This window comes from Amblyomma americanum, chromosome 1, assembly GCF_052857255.1.
Source record: "Amblyomma americanum isolate KBUSLIRL-KWMA chromosome 1, ASM5285725v1, whole genome shotgun sequence".
Taxonomy (NCBI): domain Eukaryota; kingdom Metazoa; phylum Arthropoda; class Arachnida; order Ixodida; family Ixodidae; genus Amblyomma; species Amblyomma americanum.
Genome location: NC_135497.1, coordinates 139,233,518 through 139,253,385, shown reverse-complemented (window position 1 = coordinate 139,253,385; position 19,868 = coordinate 139,233,518). Strand labels below are relative to the sequence as shown.

The 19,868-nt window shown below is 52.7% G+C and overlaps 1 protein-coding gene across 2 annotated transcripts in view; it reads right to left on the bottom strand.

Annotated features, from left to right (window-relative positions):
• Positions 1-19,868, bottom strand: part of sowah (ankyrin repeat domain family member sosondowah) — a 147,686-nt gene that overhangs the window by 61,589 nt on the left and 66,229 nt on the right. Inside the window, exon 10 of one of the 2 annotated variants that reach the window (XM_077647017.1) lies at positions 19,439-19,540. In XM_077647017.1, coding sequence (XP_077503143.1) covers positions 19,439-19,540 — 102 coding nt within the window. Of the gene's footprint in view, positions 1-19,420; positions 19,541-19,868 lie in introns of both variants that reach the window. The other variant, XM_077647018.1, reaches the window with a different exon arrangement.

Below are 19,868 nucleotides of genomic sequence, written 5' to 3'. Positions count from 1 at the left end.
AGCGAACCGCTGTCCATGCGACAGATGGACAGTAAAAAATTGCTGCGAGCCCGGAGCTACCCATAAATGTCACCATCACGCTTAGCGCAGCGCTCCGAGTTCTCAACAGGAGTGACACGGGTTTTAAACTACGGAAGAAGCTTTTTGTCGTCTGCCGTGATTATCAGCACAGCATCTGACTCCACTTTTTATTATCGAAAAAAAAAACGCCTCTGGTGGCGATGAGAGACGCTAACCCTCCCAAGAACGACCGCAGCCACTCCTGCCAACAAACATGGCGTCAGCGAAGCAGACCGACGTGTCATGGTAAAACTGGGGCCGCACACTGAACCCGTCCATTTCGGAGACTGGCCTCTTCCTGCCTGTCGGTGCGCCACCAATCAATCCCACTGTTCCAGCGACAGCCCCGTGGATAAGACAGATGCTTCGCTCGATGCTTATTAAAACACAGCGGAGGAGACTCCCGGGGCTTCGTGGTCGACGAACGTGGCACTGCTAGCTCAGTCACGAAAGGAGTATACTTTGACACTGAGCTCAAAAAGGAAACGAACTTACTGGCAAAAACGATGCCGTAAGTCAAGCCAGCGTAAAGGAAATTTTCGCCCTCTTTAAATGCTGAAGTGTCAATTATAAAGAATGTGCACGCCCAGTTGCTTCGGCCTCTTTCAGCCAACAAACGCCCAAGAAGCAAGTAGGCAACACGATGTACCAGCATAAAGGTAATAATGATACAATATACAGCACGTGCTGAGATGTGGCGATTCGACACAACTGAACCAGGAAAAGCCGCAGTAAGAAGTTTCGAGGCACTGGCCTGTACAATAATTAAACTTAAATGCGTACATATATCGCAGGCTCTTTTCAATCTCGTCTTCGTCCTTTCACCGTTACTCTTCAGCTGCCACCAGTCGCTAGCGCGCCTGCACCCCATCGGCGCCGAGGAGGGAAGACACGACGTCAGCACACCCCGACAACGAGCCAAATGGCCTCCACAGAAGGTGGGCCCGCACGCATGTATCATTTGCACCGCTCCGCGGAGTGATATGGCTGCCCCTGGAAGAAGGCGCAGAAAACACGCCTCACGCTCGAAAGATGTCATCGCGGTCCAGCGCGCCCTCGGGGCCGGTCGGAACCCTTGCCCGTGCGCCGTCCCCGACGCGACAAGCGTTGCACCGCAGACAGGGAGGGGGCGCCACGCGCAGCTGTCTCGCTGCCCGCCACGCAGAGCCAAGAAGGTGGACGGACAACGACGCGGTATTAAAACCCGTCCCCCGTGCAACGGACTCGGGGCGAGCGGGGCAGGCGCAGAACGGCCGGCGATCGACAAGGGCAATATGAAAGCAAGCGAACAGAGCTCCGCCACGGACATGCCGAGACAGCAAGGGTAATGCGGTCATTTCCATGCGCGTCCAAGGAGTATGCAAATGAAAACAGCCAGAGCAAGGAAGCCGCGCCGGCATCATGCGCAGCCCCGGTTGCACTCGGCGCCTGGGCGGCCAGCGGGACCGCGCATGCACCGGGCTCCCTCCGAAGGCCACGCTGCTAGTCTGGGGGCAGCAGCACAGCGCCCCCTTCCAGCCCCTCCCCGTGTCTCGCAGCGCCGTACACCAGCTGACGACGGCCGTCACCCGTGCAGGGGCGTCTGGAGTTGCTCCGGAGCTATCCCCCAACAGTTGCGTCGGTTTTCTCGGAGAAATTTCAGAATGCGCTTTTCGCCCGACACAGGCCAACACACAAGCGCGAGGCTGCTCGCCACGGCATCAGTCAGCCTCGCAGCCACGAAGTCGCTGAACGATAGCTCGTTCCGGTGCCCACGTACTTCGACTGCTCAGAGCGAGGACGCGTGCGCCGAGAAAGCTTGGAAGCTGTTCCGCTATTGGAAACACTTGGAAGCTATTCCGCAGCCTCATAGATCCAACTCAGGCCCGCGCAGAAACACAGAAACGTCTGCAACGTGCGATTCATAATTTCAAAGGTAATACGGACCAACCTGCACAGACTTTACGGGATCAGTATCTGTGTCAAGTCCAAGACCCCTGTGGACAGGAATATCACTATGCAGGCAGATATAATCCGGATCTGGATCGTCCGCTCCAGCTCCACGATCTGCGGGCAGCTCTTACTAAAATGAGACGGGGTACCGCGCCGGGCAGGGACAAGGTTATGGTCAAGCTTTTGGCCAACCTTCCTGAGCCGGAGTATGAGGCCCTGCTACAATACATCAACGCAATCTGGAAAACAGATACATCCCTCCCCCTAGAATGGGAAACGGCTCTTGTCACCTTCATCCCAAAGGCAGGCAAGCCCATCAATACCGATCATCTCCGACCCATCTCTTTAACGTCTTGTGTGGGCAAGCTTATGGAGGCCATGGTTCGAGATCACCTCCCTCAATATCTGGAGGCCCGTAACACTTTCGCAGACACGATGTTTGGATTCCTGCCTCACAAGTCGGCCCAAGACATTTTGCTTCAACTCAGCCACGAGGTACACACGCCTGTCGAGCACCCTCACAATGACAAGGTGGTTCTCGCCTTGGATTTGAAGGGTGCCTTCGACAACGTGAAACACAGCGTCATTCTCTCTCACCTCAACGAGACACACTGTGGACACAACACTTTTAATTACATTAAACATTTCCTAACGGACCGCGGAGCCATTATCCGCATTCAGGACAAGGAGAACGGTCCTTACACTATGTGTACACTGGTCACACCACAAGGCGCAGTGCTGTCCACACTACTCTTTAATCTCGCAATGCTCCATCTCCCTGCCCAACTGGCTGAGGTTGAATGTGTACAGCATGCGCTGTATGCCGACATCACCATTTGGGCAACAGAGGGCAACATTGGTCAACTGGAGGACCGCCTGCAAACAGCGGCGGGCGTAGTGGAACGCTATGCTACGTACTGCGGTCTCCAGTGCCCTCCTCAAAAATCAGAATTCGTACATTTCCGCCCCTCGCAGAGATGCAAGACCCCAATACTTCTATCTCTGGCTAGCGGACCCATACACGAAGCCACTGAGATTAGAGTCCTCGGACTATTTATTCACCAGAACCGTCGCGCTGACACAACCGTAGCCAAGCTTCGCAAGGTTGGCGATCAAGTGGGCCGCAAGGTCCGTCGCGTCTCCAACAAGCGTGGGGGCCTCAGAAGTAGGGATGCGATGCGACTCGCCCATGCTTTTGTGAAGAGTCCAAATCTCGAATTCTATATTCGACTCCATACCTGCACTTCCGCAAGCATGACGAAGACATCTTGGAGGTTACTCTCTGCAAGATGATCAAAAGGGCGCTCCACCTCACGATCTCTACCTCCAATGCGAGGCTCCTTGCACTGGGGGTGGTGAACACCTATCGGGAGCTGCGCGAGGCGCACCTTACTAATCAATACACGCGTCTTGCCCAGACCGTGTCCGGTCGTCGCCTCCTGGGCCGGCTACATATACAACATGACCATCATATTGAGGAAAGGGTACGAGTGCCAGAACTATTGAGAGGCGCCCTCCGTGTTCGACCCCTTCCTACCAAAATGGACAGAGAGACCACAATGGACGGCGTCAGGCGCGGGCGAATGCCCTGCACCACCATTATCCATGGCTCCAAACACAGCGTTTTCTATGTAGACGTTGCGGGCCCACATCATTCCAGGGGAGGATGGTACACGGCTGCAGTCGTTCATGAGGGAAGACAGGTGAACGGCTTCACTTTTAAGGCACTTAGCACAACCCATGCGGAGGAGGTAGCAATCGCCCTAGCCGCCTCCAACGCTCAATCTAAATTCATCATATTTGACTTGCCAGAATTGTGAACTGGGCTGGATAACGCCAACAGCGCAACGAATACTTCGGAGAGCAGCTCGGGATCAGGACCCCACGACCCGATTTCTCATTTGGACACCAGGCCACCAGGGCCTACCAGGGAATGAGGCCGCCAACTCGGTCGCCCGCGCACTCACTAACCGGGCCCCCGACGTAGACCCTACCGATCTGGACCAGGACTCCTATCCTCTGTTAACTTTTAAAGATTTCTCAGCTTATTACCGGGACTCGCACCGTCAGTACCCGGCTCCTCTCAAGGGGCTAGGGAAAGCGGACGAGAGAATACTGCTTAGACTTTTTACTAACACTCTACTGTGTCCGGCAGTGCACAAACATTTTGACACTTCTTTCTCTGGCCTCTGCTCTTTCTGTGGGGAGGTAGCTGACACGTTTCACATGGTCTGGGCATGTCAACACAATCCTCTTCCGCCCTTAACCCCTTCCCCTACCCAAGAGGACTGGGAGGCGGCCCTGCTCAGCTGCCTGGACCTACCTGCCCAACAAGCCCTAGTGCAGCGAGCTCGAGTGGCGGCCCAGACCAATGGGGTCCCTGAATAAGGGACTCCACCTAGTACTGTAAGGAGAGCGGCCCACTAGGGATTGCTCCCCACGCAACCTCTCTGAAATTTTCAAATAAATGCTTTCACCACCGCCACCCTCGGTTTGGTTTATTGGGGTGTTGCGTCCCAAAGCGACTCAGGCTATGAGGGACGCCGTAGTGAAGAGCTCCGGAAATTTCGACCACCTGGGTTTCTTTAACGTACACTGAAATCACACAGTAGACGGGCCTCTAGAATTTCGCCTTCATAAAAATTCGACTGCCGCGGCCAGGAACGAACCCGCGTATTTCGGATCAGCAGCCGAGCGCCATAACCACTGAGCCGCCGCGGCGGCATGAAAGCTGCCTTCCATCCCCTTAATCACACTGCCGATTCCGCAACAAACACGAGGGGTGTTTTAACTCATGGGCTATAAAATTCAAATTTATGCAATAGAAATTCCTTCAATTAAAAGCGTAATTTCCTCTCTCAGGCGACGCTTCCTTGTACAGGTGGTTCCACTTGCGTCTAAAGAGGAGCCTGAAAATGGTGGACTACATGAACGCATGGTTAGAGCAGCGCCCCGTGTTCAAACTGCGGACTGCAGAAGCCCTATCGTCTGTCTATATACGCTGTCGAACGGGTGGGTTCGTGGAGAATTAATTCAGTGTTGACGTCAGTCCGGTCGGAAGGTGCGTGCGGACTTAACACGCTGACAGCCCGGTCAAGTCCAGTCTGAAAGACAAGTACAGCAGTGGACGCCCTGTCTCTGCATCCACTCCAGAGTCGGTGGCACGTGTTCAATGAATTCGCGGGGATAGCAGCATAAAGCAGGGAGGTGACCTCAAACACTGACGGTACTGTATCGCTCACATCAGCGCATCGTGCCATCAATGACACACTTCGGTTCGACAAAGTGCATTCCAGGTTCGACAAAGTACATTCCGGGTGGGCCAATCGTCAGCTAGCACGAAAGAAGCCCGACTGCGCTTTAAAATAGTGAGGCCGAGCCCTTGGGGGCCCCAAGGAAATAGCAGGTCCTTGCGCGGCAGACACGCGCACCGTTGACTTTTAGAATAGTTTTTTTTAGCTATGCAACGCGCCAAGCTAAAGTGCCAAGATGCTAAAAATTTTACCAAATATGCAAGGTTTATTTTCTGAAGCACAAAATGCGCGCATCGCGCATGATGACTCGATGAAACGTAACAAACGCGGACGGAATGCCCTCGACCTCCCCCGTACTGTGTTTGCCACTTGCAGCGGCATTTATGCTGATTAGTGAACCGCTTATAGTGATTACTGCACAAAAAAAGGCCACAATAAATAATAACATGATGCAGTGTTTTTCAAACTATGAACCAACCCACCCAAAAAAGCCACGTTACTGAAAAAATAACAAGCGATGTTTTAACAGAAATTCACTAATTTGCTAGCTTTTTTTGCTGAGTCAGGAACAGCATGCTTCTGTAAGATTTATGTGACGTACCTCCATGACAAACAACAAACGATGTGCACTCGCTAAGCCTAGCAGCTGTCCAAATACAGACGCCATCTCAAAATCTGCCGCGCTTTATCGCTGCAATTTTGCGGGTGCGGGCATCTTCTGACAAAGCAAAAGCTTAGACGGCCTTGCATCGGTACGCCGATGAAAGGCGCACTACACACGCGCGCGGCACACAGCGAAGCGGCAATCACGAATCGCTGGTGAAACGAGCCGCCCCCGCTTCGACGGACGTCATCATACTGCACCAATGCAAAGCGGCTTTGGGGCGCAAGCTGTTGCGGAAAGTAGCGTTCGCCGCTAACGCCCAACACCAAGAGGTAAGGCTCGCCTTGGGCTCTGCACAGGCGCGTTGCGACGCTCCAAACTTTTGGGGGGCGCCTGTCATTCGGACCCCAGGCGTTAGTGTCCCCCGTTCCAAAACTCTCCCACACGCATGCACCTCAAACACCTCTTCGCCGCGGACTGTTAGCGCTGGATGACAGGGACAACGGGTATGATGGAGGCGAGAAGTGCTCTGTCTCGCCTCCAGCACCAACTAGCCTGCAAGAATGTTCTCGCCTCAAAACGTGCACGCGCCTCCTGAATTCACTGCCGTTTATTTTCTTCCCCAAGGCCGGCTGGTGCCGCGGACGTGTCCGTCGACGGAATCAAAACCGGCCTGCATAATGTATGCGCCATTGCAGGGTATATAAAGCCGTGCATGCTGTGGGTGCGAAATGATAACGACGAGAGCAATAAAGACGGCACAAGCGCTGCTGTCTCACTTTCTCTCGTTCTTGTCTTCTTGCGCTCACAACATGCGTGGCCAGTAGTACCAGCTCGCCCTATTTACAGTAATGCGCATGAAACGGTGAAGTCCTCAACAGTTCTGGCTGGGCATCTGGAGGCGCACATATAATTCCGCCGCAAAGCAATGATGATGGTGAGGATTTTTTTTTTTTTTTGCGCAAGCTTGGGCTACACAAGGTGGGGTCACCGACCCATCTTTCAAGCACTTCACCGCACTTCAGCCAAGCTCAAGGGAAAGCTTGTGCCCACTGTATCACCGGTGGGTGTCCGGCGCCACTGGGGATCGAACCCCGCAACTCCCGCATGCGACGCGGATGCAATACCACTAAGCCACCGCTGCGGTGATCCGTCGCAAACTATGCCGTCAGTGGCGGCTTCAAGGACCTCTAATTTCGACTGCAGAGAAATAACTCCGAGAAGCAGATGTCGGCGCAGATGATTACTTATTTGAGTTTTTTTTTTTTTTGCAACTGCATATCGCTACTTCGTCTTCTAGCCACGGCTAGGACTGAAAATATAGGTAAATCAATTGGTGAACGCAAAGCGATCGGTTCAAGTGGACCTTTTTCTGGCGCTGTCTGCCATATAACTGAGATGAAATTGTCATGGATCTAGAAACCACTAGATCTGTGCCATTAACCGTTCTCATTGCCCTTTCTGAAGGAATAAGTTAAGCCTACCGATCTTTCCAGGTGCTGCCTAACGGCATCACAAACTCCGTGACGTCTGAAGAAAGCAAGCGCGTGGCTGCGTGGTGCTCCGAAATAGCTGATATTAATTCCTAGTATTTCCATATGCATCAGACGATTTTAGCTCCCGTGAAGGGGAATTTTCGGGCTAGCTTTCCTACATCTTTTCCACTGGCAGAGCTTCCCTGTTAGGCCGTTGTCTGCTGTTAGACTGGCTGTGTTTGGCTAGGCTGGACTAACACTACGTGAATGCACAGTTTCCTTCCCGACAGCATTGCAGCCGCGTCCGCAGTAGTCCCGGTCTGCATCGACAGCATGTGTACGTTACAGTGTGCAACAATTTCAAATATTTGACCTGCTCCAATATCTCCTCCAAGCATGCGATCAGCGCTTTCACGTGAAGAACGTCCGAGATGGCGCATAATCTCACAAAAGCCAAATCATTCGGCGGCACGGCACGCCAAAAAAGACTGGTCGCATTCTCAGGCGGACGCATGCTGGTAGCGCCACGCCATTCTCGTCCACATTTCGCAATCTGAACGCATATTATTACACGGGCGCAGAGCGGCGCCACACGACCTGCGCTTTCCGTCCCGGAGCACAAACATAAGCTCCGGTTTCCCTTCGCCGTCGCTGGGCAGCCCGGGCCAACCTCAATACGCGTGCGCGCGCGCCGTATACATGCGGAAAGGAGAGTCGACGCGCGAAATACGGCTTTCGGGCTGCAGCCCCAGCCTCCAGCTGCTCTCGGGTGTAATGCATGGCCAGGCGAACTCGGCCGGTGACGAATGCGCCCGCCTCTCCGGCGAGCTCATTGGTGCGCCGGGCACAGCGCTCGGGTTTCCCGACATGCAAAAATGCGCAACCTGGCTGGCGCGTACTAAAAGGCTCGCCGGATTTATCGGTGGCGGCTCGGCGGGGAAGCCACGTCGAATCGCGCTTTTGCGGCCGAAGCTGGCGCGGCAGCCAAACAGGCGGAGGCCAATGGACCCGCGGGCCACCGCGGCCATCCCGCGGAGACGGCCGCGGGGAGAAGCGTGCTTCCCGCCAGACATACGACGCCGCCGCAGTTGCTGCGAGAAAACGCACCGCGCAACTGACTCCGCCATAACGCGGCAGCGAACTGCACCCTGTACACGCAAACTGGCAAGATTTGGACGACACGCTTCGGACCAGCGACGCCGAAACCGCGTTTCCGAAGCGAAATACAGAAGGTCGACCGCTTCGGGGCTGCTTGCCATTGAAGATGGGCATTCCTCGCGCCAGTTACCGCGGGCCGATTTCGACTACAGGACTTCGCCCGTTAGTCGACACACCCGTTCGAACGGTCATTAGGCCCCGGTTTCCGATAGGAATCCTGGGCAAAAGTGTCATCAGCCTCAGCACATGTGAAAAGATGCTGTACAGTGAGCGCACCGACGACAACTGCGCCTCCCAGAAAAGTGAGCCATGGTGACTTCTCACCTACGGGCACTTCCGAGCCCGACTAAAATTTCGAGCGCGCTAGACATGCAACGCTGCTACACGTTCCAGCTCGATCCTGACCGAAGAGTTGGCCTGGTACGTGCCAGGTGTCGCAGCATGCATCTGTAGTTGCAAATAAATGGGTTTGTAACCAAGTATCAGTAAACGAAATTCGTCGACAGTAGGTGCAAGAATGAAATGCGCTGCAGGAAAGCGTATCATACTCCAGGACGATTCCCTCCCGCGAATGGCTTTCAGAGTAACGCGTGTTGCACGGCGTAGAGCGGCAGTGGTGTTGACCCGGGAGTCGTGCCATAGCGTTCGTAAGAACACACAGAACGATAGATCTATAGTACGGACTGCTTAGTGGCGCTAAGCACTCTTTTATCGACGCACCGCGTACACAAACACAGCCTTGAGTTGAGTCACTTCCACGCCGGCCGCCGCCGCGGCTTCAGAGCGATGCGGAGAGGGAATCGGAGTGCTGCCGCCGGTAACCCGATCTTCGCCGTAACTCACTTGAAAAACCGCACGGCGCGCTGGTTACTTTAACGCGCGCAAAGTTGCACACTCTTCGGACGAAAAGTTCCGGTAAGTATACGCTTCATGTTCGGCCTCAGGTTCGCAACGATTCCCGATGGCTGCCCGAGTTTGCAGAGAACGCGAGCTGGAAGCATTCCATGCTTGAAATCAGTTTTCATCAAAGTTCCGTCGCTGTGAAGCAGCTTAGTTATTCCTATCTGAAATGCTCCAGAACAAACAACATACCACCGACCACAGCACGTAGATGCTGCTTTTGCGCTCGCACGCTCGTTTCCTGCTGCTGCTAAGGCAGGCGATATTGAGTGTGTTGACACAATTCTTCAAACCAACTCGCACTGAACACAATAAAAAGCCAATTTAATATTTTATAACTTTTACTAAATACCTTTCCGTACACTTCATTTTCAGTTCGCATTTGAAAGTTTCCGGTGCAACAGGGTAGCAGCCTTCCATCCAGACGGAAAATTTCGATCGCGCCCGGGGAAACCCGCTTGGTGCCGCGCTGGATCGGACTAGCTCGAGACTAGAAACGTCGGATCTGCACTGCGTTCTATCCTGATGGCCTGGACCGGGATCTAAAGTAGCGGCGTGACAGCGGTATTCGATCAGTAGAAACTGCTCATGTATCATTTGCCCCGCCAACGTCAATTTTTTTTGCATTGCCATGTTTCCAACATAACACTAGCCAAGAAACAGCCCCTCAATCTACGTCCATTCCACTCGTTCATATAACCGGCGAGTTTCCCCAACGACTTACAAGCGCTGCACAATGGAAGACGTTTTTTTTTAACTTCCGGTGCTCTACAGCAGTAACAACACAACGCCGTACATGCAAGTGGTTGTCCACGCTACTATTCGCGCAGAATAAGCCTTTGCAGCACATACTGCTAAACTTGTGTACCTTACATACGTATATTTGAAACTGCAGGCAACACAGAACAAAATGAGCAAGGGTCGAGGGGAAGCCTGTCCGCTAGCCAACGTTTCGACAAGAGGACCAGTCTTGGTCAGGGCAAGTCCTCATGTCAAAACGTTCGCTAGCGGACTGCTCAGTGTTGTCAAGAATCGCACCTTCCTGCCTACTTTCACACGTCGAAACTGCTGCAGTCATTTAACTCGGCCGGACGGTCTAAACGTTTTGGAGGTGCAGCAACAGCTCCAATAAAAGGATACACTGCTCACCAAAACACCGCGATTCCCTGACACGAGAAATTAACTGAACGCAAATCTAAACCATACTGCTGAAGCCCGCCCGGAAGAAATTGACGCCTGTAGACAAGTCCTGATTCTTCCTTTCGTTTCTGCCCAACGCTGACGCCTGGAGACGTTCGTCGTTTCAACCAATGTGCAACGAATGACTGCGACTCCGTTTATAACCGTAGGAAAAATAAAAGCCAAGCATTTAACCCTGCACAATGCACCTATGCGTACAAGTGATAGCAAGCGACAGAAAACCACAATTTTAACTAGTAGCACGTTCTAAACCCACAAACTACAAAACGGGCTGCAAGACATTTACCCAAATCACCCGCTGAAAAAAAACGGACCCAACGTCACAGCAGTGAACCCTCTTTGCTGCCCGCTAGACCTCACATCCAGGTAAGAAGGGTGCGTAGACAGATGTCGCGATGCCCATCTGCACCATGGAGCCAGCCGGTCCAGACTACCACAGCGCGCGGACGCTGCGGCCACCCAGCCGGCAACAGATCATCGCGGAAATGAAGGAGAGCATTACATAAGGCGCAGTCACCGTCCACGGACGAGTCGCGCACGGTCGGAAACGCGTCCAGCGGCGGCGCTATAACAGTAGCGGCCCTTCGCCAGCCCATTTTACCGGACAGCTCCAACAAGATTCAACACGGCGTACAAATCATCGGTGAGCGCGCTGTCGCGGCACCTCGGTCGGCCGAAACCGGTCGCAGCGCGCCCAATGTAAAGCAAGCATCCCTGACGCGGTTGACAGCGGGCAGGCAAACTGATTACCGAACGGCTCGATAATTATGCGCGCCAGAAGGATTCCCATGGCTCGACCCCGCGGCGACCGCGAGGCGTCCCTCGCCGAGAGCGCAATCACCGAGCATCCCGGATCCCGCAGCGGGGCGCGGAACCCCCGCGGCCCCGCTGTTTGTTTTAACCGCGGGGGGCCCCACGTCGCCGCCGCGGAACGAGGAAGGCCCCGAGGTATGCGCGCACGCCCCCACCGGCAGACCCCCTCGCCGGCCGCACGCCGAATGTGCCCTGCGTATTCCGGTGCACAGCCCCTGGCGGCAGTCGGCGAAGCCCACGAACAGGGAGACAGTTCCTTAACAGGGCGCGGTGCAGCTCAACGGATAACCGCGGCTGCCGCGAAAGCACGCCCGCACTCAAATGTTCGTCTTGGCCTCCTGCTATACTGAATGACATCGCAAAATGCGTGGACATTTAGAAGAACACATAACACCTACGCGCTGCCCCGTCAACAAGATATATTATGTGGTTAATTCCTCACGAATGCTCATGATGGTCTAGCGGCTTGAGCACCCGCCTTGCAGGAGGGAGATGCTGAGTTCGATCCCCAGTGCCGCCGGGTAGCCACCGGTTTGCCAATGGGTACAAGCTTTCTCCCGGCAGGCTGCTCGGCTTTTCTGACGTGAAATGCTTGGTTATAAGGTCTTGGGCCAAACCGTTGCCTTGGCGGGTCAGTGATTCGATCCGCCTTCTGCGGTAAAGCCCACTTGTGTATGCTCACGATAGCTGGCCACCGAAACGGCTAGGCTTGGCCATGTGCTCGCATGAAACTAGCTGCAAGTCGCCATAAGACACTCACAGGTCAAGAATGCAGCAGCGAATGCCCGTCAAGCTGTATTCATTCTTCAGCCGGCTTTGAGACAAGACACGAGCATTTCACAACGCGACGGGCCACTTGACTCGCGTCGAAATTGGCGCGCCACTTTCGCCCTCCAACGCAGAACCCAAGATTATTTTTTTTCTCTATGGCAGTGAACAGCTAAAATTTAAAAGGTACAGCGCCGGAGAGAGAGCACATAGCGAGTGTTTCTAACTGTGACCTGTCTTTCACGCGCTGTATCTCTTGGGTGTGTCACACCAACTAGCCCGAACTGCCACCTCAGCTCCAAACGAGTCTAGCAGCCGCGCTGAGGTCATCATCAGCCGGCCGCGGCGGTCGCATTTCGATGGAGGCGAAATGCTAGAGGCCCGTGTTTTTAACCTACGCCTAGTTTCCTCTTCGCCACTTTCAGGCTACCTCCGCTCTTTAGAGCATGCTCGATTCTCTGGATATTAAGATTCCTTATGTCCGTTACCTTGCGCTTATCGATTAGCTTTTATAGCTCTGCCAGTTCTATTCTGTCTGTGGGGTGTGATGCTTTCATACTTCGGCGTTTCTTAAACAGATCTTTCGTCTCCTAAAAGAGCTTGACAATATCCTGTCGAATAATCCTACGGCCTACTTAGACTGCACACTCCGTAATGATATCTGTGAGATTATCGTTCACTGCTTGAACATTAAGGCCCTCGTCTTCAGTTAAAGCCAAATATCAGTTCTGTAGCAAGATCCTGAATTCATCTACATTCCATCTTACCGCTAACTCGTTAATGGGCTTCCGCCTCACCAGTTTCTTCCGTTCCCTCTTCAAGTTTCGGCTAATTCGAGACCGTACCATCCTGTGGTCTTTACAACGCACCTTTCAGAGGACCCCCACATCCTGCACGATGTCAGAGTGAGCGCATGCTATAGTAGACTTCGTATATGAAGTCTATTTCATTTAAAGTCTCACCTTTGGGGCTCTTCCACGTCGACCTTCTGGACTCTCGTTTTCGAAAGAAGGTATTCAAATTAATTTTCTCAGCGAACTCTACTAATAACTTCCCCCTGCTATTCCTAGAGCCTACGCCATAATCGCCTACTGCCTGGTCTCCAGCCTGCTCCTTGCTTACCTAGGCAATTAAGTCGCTCATCGGTACAGTGTACCGTTTTTACTTTGCTCACTGCCAATTCCACGTCTTCATAGAAGCCTTCGACGATCTGGTAATCATGGCTGGATGCTGGCGCGTATGCCTGTACCACCTTTAGTGCGTACATCTTATTAAACCTAATTACGACAGCCGCCACCCTCTCGTTAATACTAAAGAATTCCTCCATCTTGCCAACTAAACCCTGAAACCCTGATTGACGAGGAGTCCCACATCTAGTTCTCGTCTGTCCGCTAATACACGACAGCATATATTACGTGCCCGACCTTTAGCACTGTATACGCCTCCTCTCACCTCCTAACGTCACTAAGCGCTATATGCCATCCCATTTAATACCCGCTAGTTACTCGAACATCACTGCTAGACTAGCCTCACATAGGCTCCGATAAATTTGACCACCCGGGGCTCTTTAACATGCACTGACATCGTGCAGTACTCGGGCCTTTAGCATTTCGCCTCCATCGAAATGCGACCGCCGCGGCCTGGATCGAACCCGCATATTTCAGCAGCCGAGCACCATAGCCACTGAGCCACCGCAGCGGCTTATTGAGGGCCGAGGGTTAATTTGATTATTCATATAGGAGGTTGTGGCTAAGTACTACACCAGGGTGGCCAAATCCTGTTCTGGTGGGGGAGTGCACTGTCGGTTCTGGTCAGTCCCGTGGAGAATTGCGCGGCGCCAAGATTCGAGCCCCGGTCCTCTTGCACGCGAGGCAGATGCTCTAACGCTACGCCATCGCCGCATCCTCCGCGCTGAGGCACTTTGTGTGCGCGGTTATTTGAACCACCGAAGTATATCGCCAAATCCCTGCGACATATATACTCGGATACAACTCAAGAATTAAAGAGCAAATGCCCCTCAGAGGACCCCCGGCCAATGACGTCGTAGTTAATCCCCACAGACCTGCTAGGCAGATGAAAGGGAACTAGCCGCGGCGTCATGAAGGTCCGTCGACGCTATTGGCTGGAGACCGTCCTTTGAGGGGAATTGTATCCGACTACAGCTCCGCAACAGCACACGTCCGATCCAGACGAGTGCCTTCTAGACATAAAATGCCTTTGCTATCCTCCTGCGACGCCACCGCACCTTGCTCGGTTGACCATATCATGCCATGAAATTAGACCGCAAGGCTCAAGAGGCGGCGGCAGCCAAGGAGGTGAAGTTACAGGAGTGCAGAGGCCATTTTTTTATTTTCTATAAGGCAATGCCCAGACCCGCCTGTAATGCACGCAAACCTTTCACCGCCCTCACCGCAACACTACGCAGCTATCACCGCTAATAAAGTCAGCGCGTTACTTAAGTGTATGTAACCGCATCGTCGGCAGTCTATTAGCAGCGATGTCAGAGGTGGGTGGTCGATTGCGGCTCACCCACGGGACTGCCGCCACCTGCTGATAGCACCATGCTCTCGTTCTGTACGGATGATTAGATGGCGAAACCAATGCCTCTTCGCCGTGTAGCAAGCAATCTCAACGAATGACATCAGTGCTACGGAGGAGACGCAAACAAAAAAACAAACTTGGGAGAGTCTTAAGCTCCGCCTTCGGGAAACGCAGTAGCGCTCGTTCTTTATACCATCCACATGATGGCATCGCTCCGTACTGCTCCTAGAGGCTCCCAGAGGTGGATATATGACGCAAAATTGTACTTCACGTCACGTGAGGCCTAAACAAAAAATCACTGCTTCCTCGTTTTATTTCGCTCCACCTCTTATGCCAGCCTGCCTCAAAGGCCGGATTGATTAACAAGCAGCGATTTCACCTTTTTTTTTTCCTCACGCGACCTGAAGTACAATTTTACGTCACATATCCACCATTGAAACCATAGCTGAAACAATACGACCGAAGAAATTATAAGTTATTTACAGGACGTGGGCGAATTACATGTGGCGAGTTATGTTTACAAGTGCCTTGAGCATCATTACAACGAAAGAACACACAGTCAACAATTTGGTGTTCGTATCCGTTTAAGCGCGCGAAAGATTTTGCGGAATAAGCGTAGTACACACTAGACGCACTAAATCGTTTACTGGAGGCTTATTAAAGCGTGCGTCGAGATGCAGCAAGCGAAACAACAACAATGCACCTGAAATTTCACGACGGAACCAAGAACTAACAAATGCTTCTCGACGTTCGCCCAAATTGCTACGCGATATCTCGGCCTCGTGTGTGTGTGTGTGTGGTGTGGAGGGGGGGGGGGGCAGGATCGTTCTTCACGCACCCGGCAACTGATCTTTGATGTCCCTTAGTTGAGAAGGCGTTCATTTTTTCAGTCCCGTGGCCTACCGCGCTAAAAATAAGGCAGCCGCAAGCACTCGACCATCTTATCCTAACAGCAGTTCAAATCCCAAAAACGAATGGGGCCGATTTATAGCCACTCTTGGAGGGTTGGGGGGAAGGGGCGGGGGCGGTCCCATCTGAACCATGCATTTCTTAGAATTTTTGTCTCAAAAATGGAGTTCAGCATGGTTTTTCTTGGTAAAATTTCCCACATAGGAAGGGGCCCACCCCCACCGCACTCACGCCCCATAAATTTGTCCCTGCCAAAACGCCCTGTGTTCTCGCGTGCCAATGAAATGCGAACGACATAGTTCAAGGCAACGGCAGTATGAGATTTGAGTTCAGCTAGATTAACTTATGAATCGCTTCGAAAGCACGATTGCGAGAACAGCTCTCCAAACGTGATAACAATGCCCACTGACATTCCTCCTTCAGTTATTTTTGCGTTCCCGTTCGAGCTGTCCCGCTCGCATATCATTCGTCCTCGATAGCACATCACCGAGGGAAATCAGTCGGTTGTTTTATGGGGCATAACGTCCCAAAGCGACAAAGGCTATGTGGGACGCCGTAGTGACAGACTCCGGAAATTTCGACCATCTGGGCGCTGACAACGTGCGCTGACCAACGTGCGCTGACATCGCATAGTATACACGGGCCTCTAGCATTTCACTCTATCGAAATGCGACCGCCGCGGCCGGGACCGAACCCGCGCCTTTCGGTTCAGCAGCCGCGCACCATAACCGCTAATCCACTGCGGCGGTTCAAGAAGGGAGTCGAGAAGTAGCGCTTTGGCCGCGGGTGGACCTACTCCTGAGGTTGTCTGTGCGCGTGAGAGGCGCACACACACTATTCCAGGTGTGCAAAGGGCGGCTTCCAGCTACGGTTATGTCGCTATATTTTCACGAAGGACAAAGTCACAGCTGTCGCGAAATGAAAGGAAGAGTAGTAAGTGGTTTTATTAAAATAATAATAAAAAGGAAGTAAAAGATTTCTGCAAGCTCCTGCGTCTGCCATTCGCTACGGGAAGCACCTGAGCTGGGGCAGCGGAAATAAAGGGATAGCAGGCAGAATGGAGAAATGAAGTGAAAGAGGTGAGGGGACAGGAAGAGAGGATAGGGGAGGGGGGGGGGGGAGAGGTACTATATTCAATTATTCTATTTACACAACGACATATGTGCAGGTCGCGCGCGTGTGATGTCCATAATCAGAGCGGAAGGAGAGCGCGCGCGCACAACACTGTACTATCAGCAACGAATGAAACGCGAACAAGAAAACTGTTGCTGGCAGCACAAAAACGTCACAACATTAGCTCCTGGAAAGCAAATACAAACGAGGCTGATTAACACTTCTCCTGAAGAGTCTTCGCTCCTTCGAAGCTAAAATATTACCTGAGCTAGTATTGAGTTTCCCCTAGCTAAGGGCTTCTTATTTTGCTGTCCATGGCTCCATTATCTTGTTCGCGTTTCACTTCTTGCTCATAGTACACCACAGCGGGCGTCCAAAAGGAAGAACGCGTGAAACCCGCATGAGCAAGCGCTGCTCCGCGGTTTTTGCACGGCCAACACCCGCACTTCTGAACTGCGCGCTGGAGACACACAAGCAGATTCGAAACAAACGTAGTACACGTACGGCGTCACTGTATATATTACGGTCGTAATAACAAAGCTGTCGGTACCAAGTTAGAACTCTACCCTTACAGTACCGTAGGCTATCAAATACGCTACCGGTGGTCCGTAGTACCAAAAACAGAACCCGACATTTCTGGACAGGTACCTTCGCACACTTTCTCGGTTAAAGAGCCATTTCATCTAACCATTTCCTAAAACGCTAACGAATCTTGACAAAGAAAACTTTGAACGGAAGTCGTGGCTTCAACTGTGCAACACTGCATCCGAAGAGTGTCGCGCACCTCGAAGGTAACGACGACGCTAATCGCGGACTTGACGCGGTTCAACGGTAAAACCTTCTTCATGGCAGCAGCGGCGCCAAATTCTCGGCAGTATACGGATCATTCGACTTTTATCTGCAACAGTGACGGTTCATTACACAAGACAGAGCACTCGCTGCGTAGCCGAGGTGAGTACTGCCGTAACTTTTGCGTCGAGTTCATTTCTTTTTCTGACAGCGTTCATTTGGTAATTATGCGGAGGGCCCATCTCGAGAGAAGCCACGCATGCGGATGTCGCGCGCTTGCGCATTCCGAGCCACCGCGCAGTAAGCCCACGAAGTGCGCAGAGCGAGACGAAGAGCACGTTTTGCAACGAAAATGCGAAAACAGAGCAAAAGTTTTCTGCACGGCGCGCCAAGTAAAGCGGCGCGTTACCCGTACACGCACGACTGGTTTCCCGCACGGCGCAGGCGTCGAAAATGACAACTTCATGACGCGCCAAAAACGAAACAAACTTTCAGGCGTGGCACAGTTTACGGACCCAAAGCCCGTGGGCATGGTACGGCATTTTGTACACTGTCGTTTCCTGCCTGCAACAGTGAAGTAAAATCAAGAATTTTCCTTTTTGAGCGCGCTCCTGTGTTTTAACTTAGGCAGTAAATGTTCATAAGCTAATTACCAGTCAACTCTGGAAAGTTCATTCAAGTGACGCATTAATAACCTACATTTAAATATACCATATTACTCAGCAAAGTAAGCAGTCACCAAAATAAATACTACATGGAATCAATGAAAATGAGCGCTTTTCCGGCATCGAAGAAACAATTTTCCTAATTTCACAGAAATGACACATTCTTCATGACATTACCGACTGAAGAATGCCACTCAGAGAGGCAGGGCTCTGCATTCAGCACAAAGAAGGCACTTCAAGGCGTCCAGTGAAATAGTAACCTATGATTCACCTGTGACCCAATCAGTAAATAAAGGAATCAGTAAATAAATTAATAAATAAGTAGACAACGATGAATTATATCCACGGCGCAGATTAACCCATTTGTTTCTAGTTTACGAAGGCCCTCGCAAAGGAAGGCCTGCGTCTTGCGCTGCGCACGGTCCGAGATAAGGCAAAACCTATGCGGCACCAGCTTGCACTGCGCACGCGCAGCCAGTTCAGTTCACCTTTCGAACGCTCACTGCCCATCGCTATCATATGGCGACGTGTAATCTGTCTATGAAGAAATCCCGTTAATTCGCCCAACAGCATAAAAAATCCCTCCCCCGTTTTTACTTTTGTGTGATGTGTCAACGCCGACAAATTTAGCTCAAGAGGAGATACAGTGCTGCCTCTTCCTCCGCCATTGAGGAACTTTTGGCGCAGTCGCGACTCGGACGAACCAAAGAAAAAAATTACGCTCAGAGCTCGTTTCGCTCTGTATAAGCCAGACTGTAGTTTGAGCGCATCAACGTAGTGCAGCAGGGGCGCGCGACATACGGGGATGCGAGCGCACATCGAAATTGCGCTGGTTTATACCCCCGACGCCATGAATACGGCGCGCACATAGTTCGGCAAGCGTGAAATCCGGAACGTTGGTTCGGTAGCCACTTACGTGTACGCACGCAGCGCCGGAGAGAGCACTGACCCCTCTCCCCCGTTTTCGGCGACTCTCCGCTCCTGCCCCCGTTTCAGTGCGACTACATAATGCCGCTGTTTCTGCCAATGAAGATCTGGGAGGGCCCCCATACGGGCACTGGGACTGCAGGGGCGGAGGAGCGCAAACTCTAGTCGCTCGATCGGGCAGGAAGCCGCGAGCTAGCGTCGTGCGAGAAACTTTGAGACGGCTCCGACGGTCAGTGCCAGGAAGACAGATGACAGCGGCCGCCATGGAGAACTTGGCAGATGCGCCGCACCCACGGACATTGGACGGGCAACGATGGACTCAATGCTTACCTCGAAGCGATACAGGTCGGGGTCCTCTCGTAGAAGGCGCACAAGGGAGTGGTAGTCGGTTTGAGCCGCCCTAAGCAGCCACTCGCGTCGGCGGGGATCCAGCTGCAAAGCATTATCGCGCTTTCGTTTGGAACCGAGCGATATGGCTGGCATAGCGAGATACAACGAAACCAGTGTCTGCTCTGCATCTGGCACGCGGCTTCGCCGTCCCGCCTTCGACTACAGGCGCGGTGCAGCGACCACGAGATATCCCGGCGGCACGGATGGTGTCGCTAAAGAACGAGCCCGGTGCCCGGCGCTTTTTCGTGTCGTTTATTGCCAAAACTTGCCAGCCTCAACAACGGCTGCCACACTGCGCCAGCAGCGACAGCCTAATCATCTCCCGCGCACAGAGCATCCCGCGAAATGCGAAAAGGCGAGATAAATTACC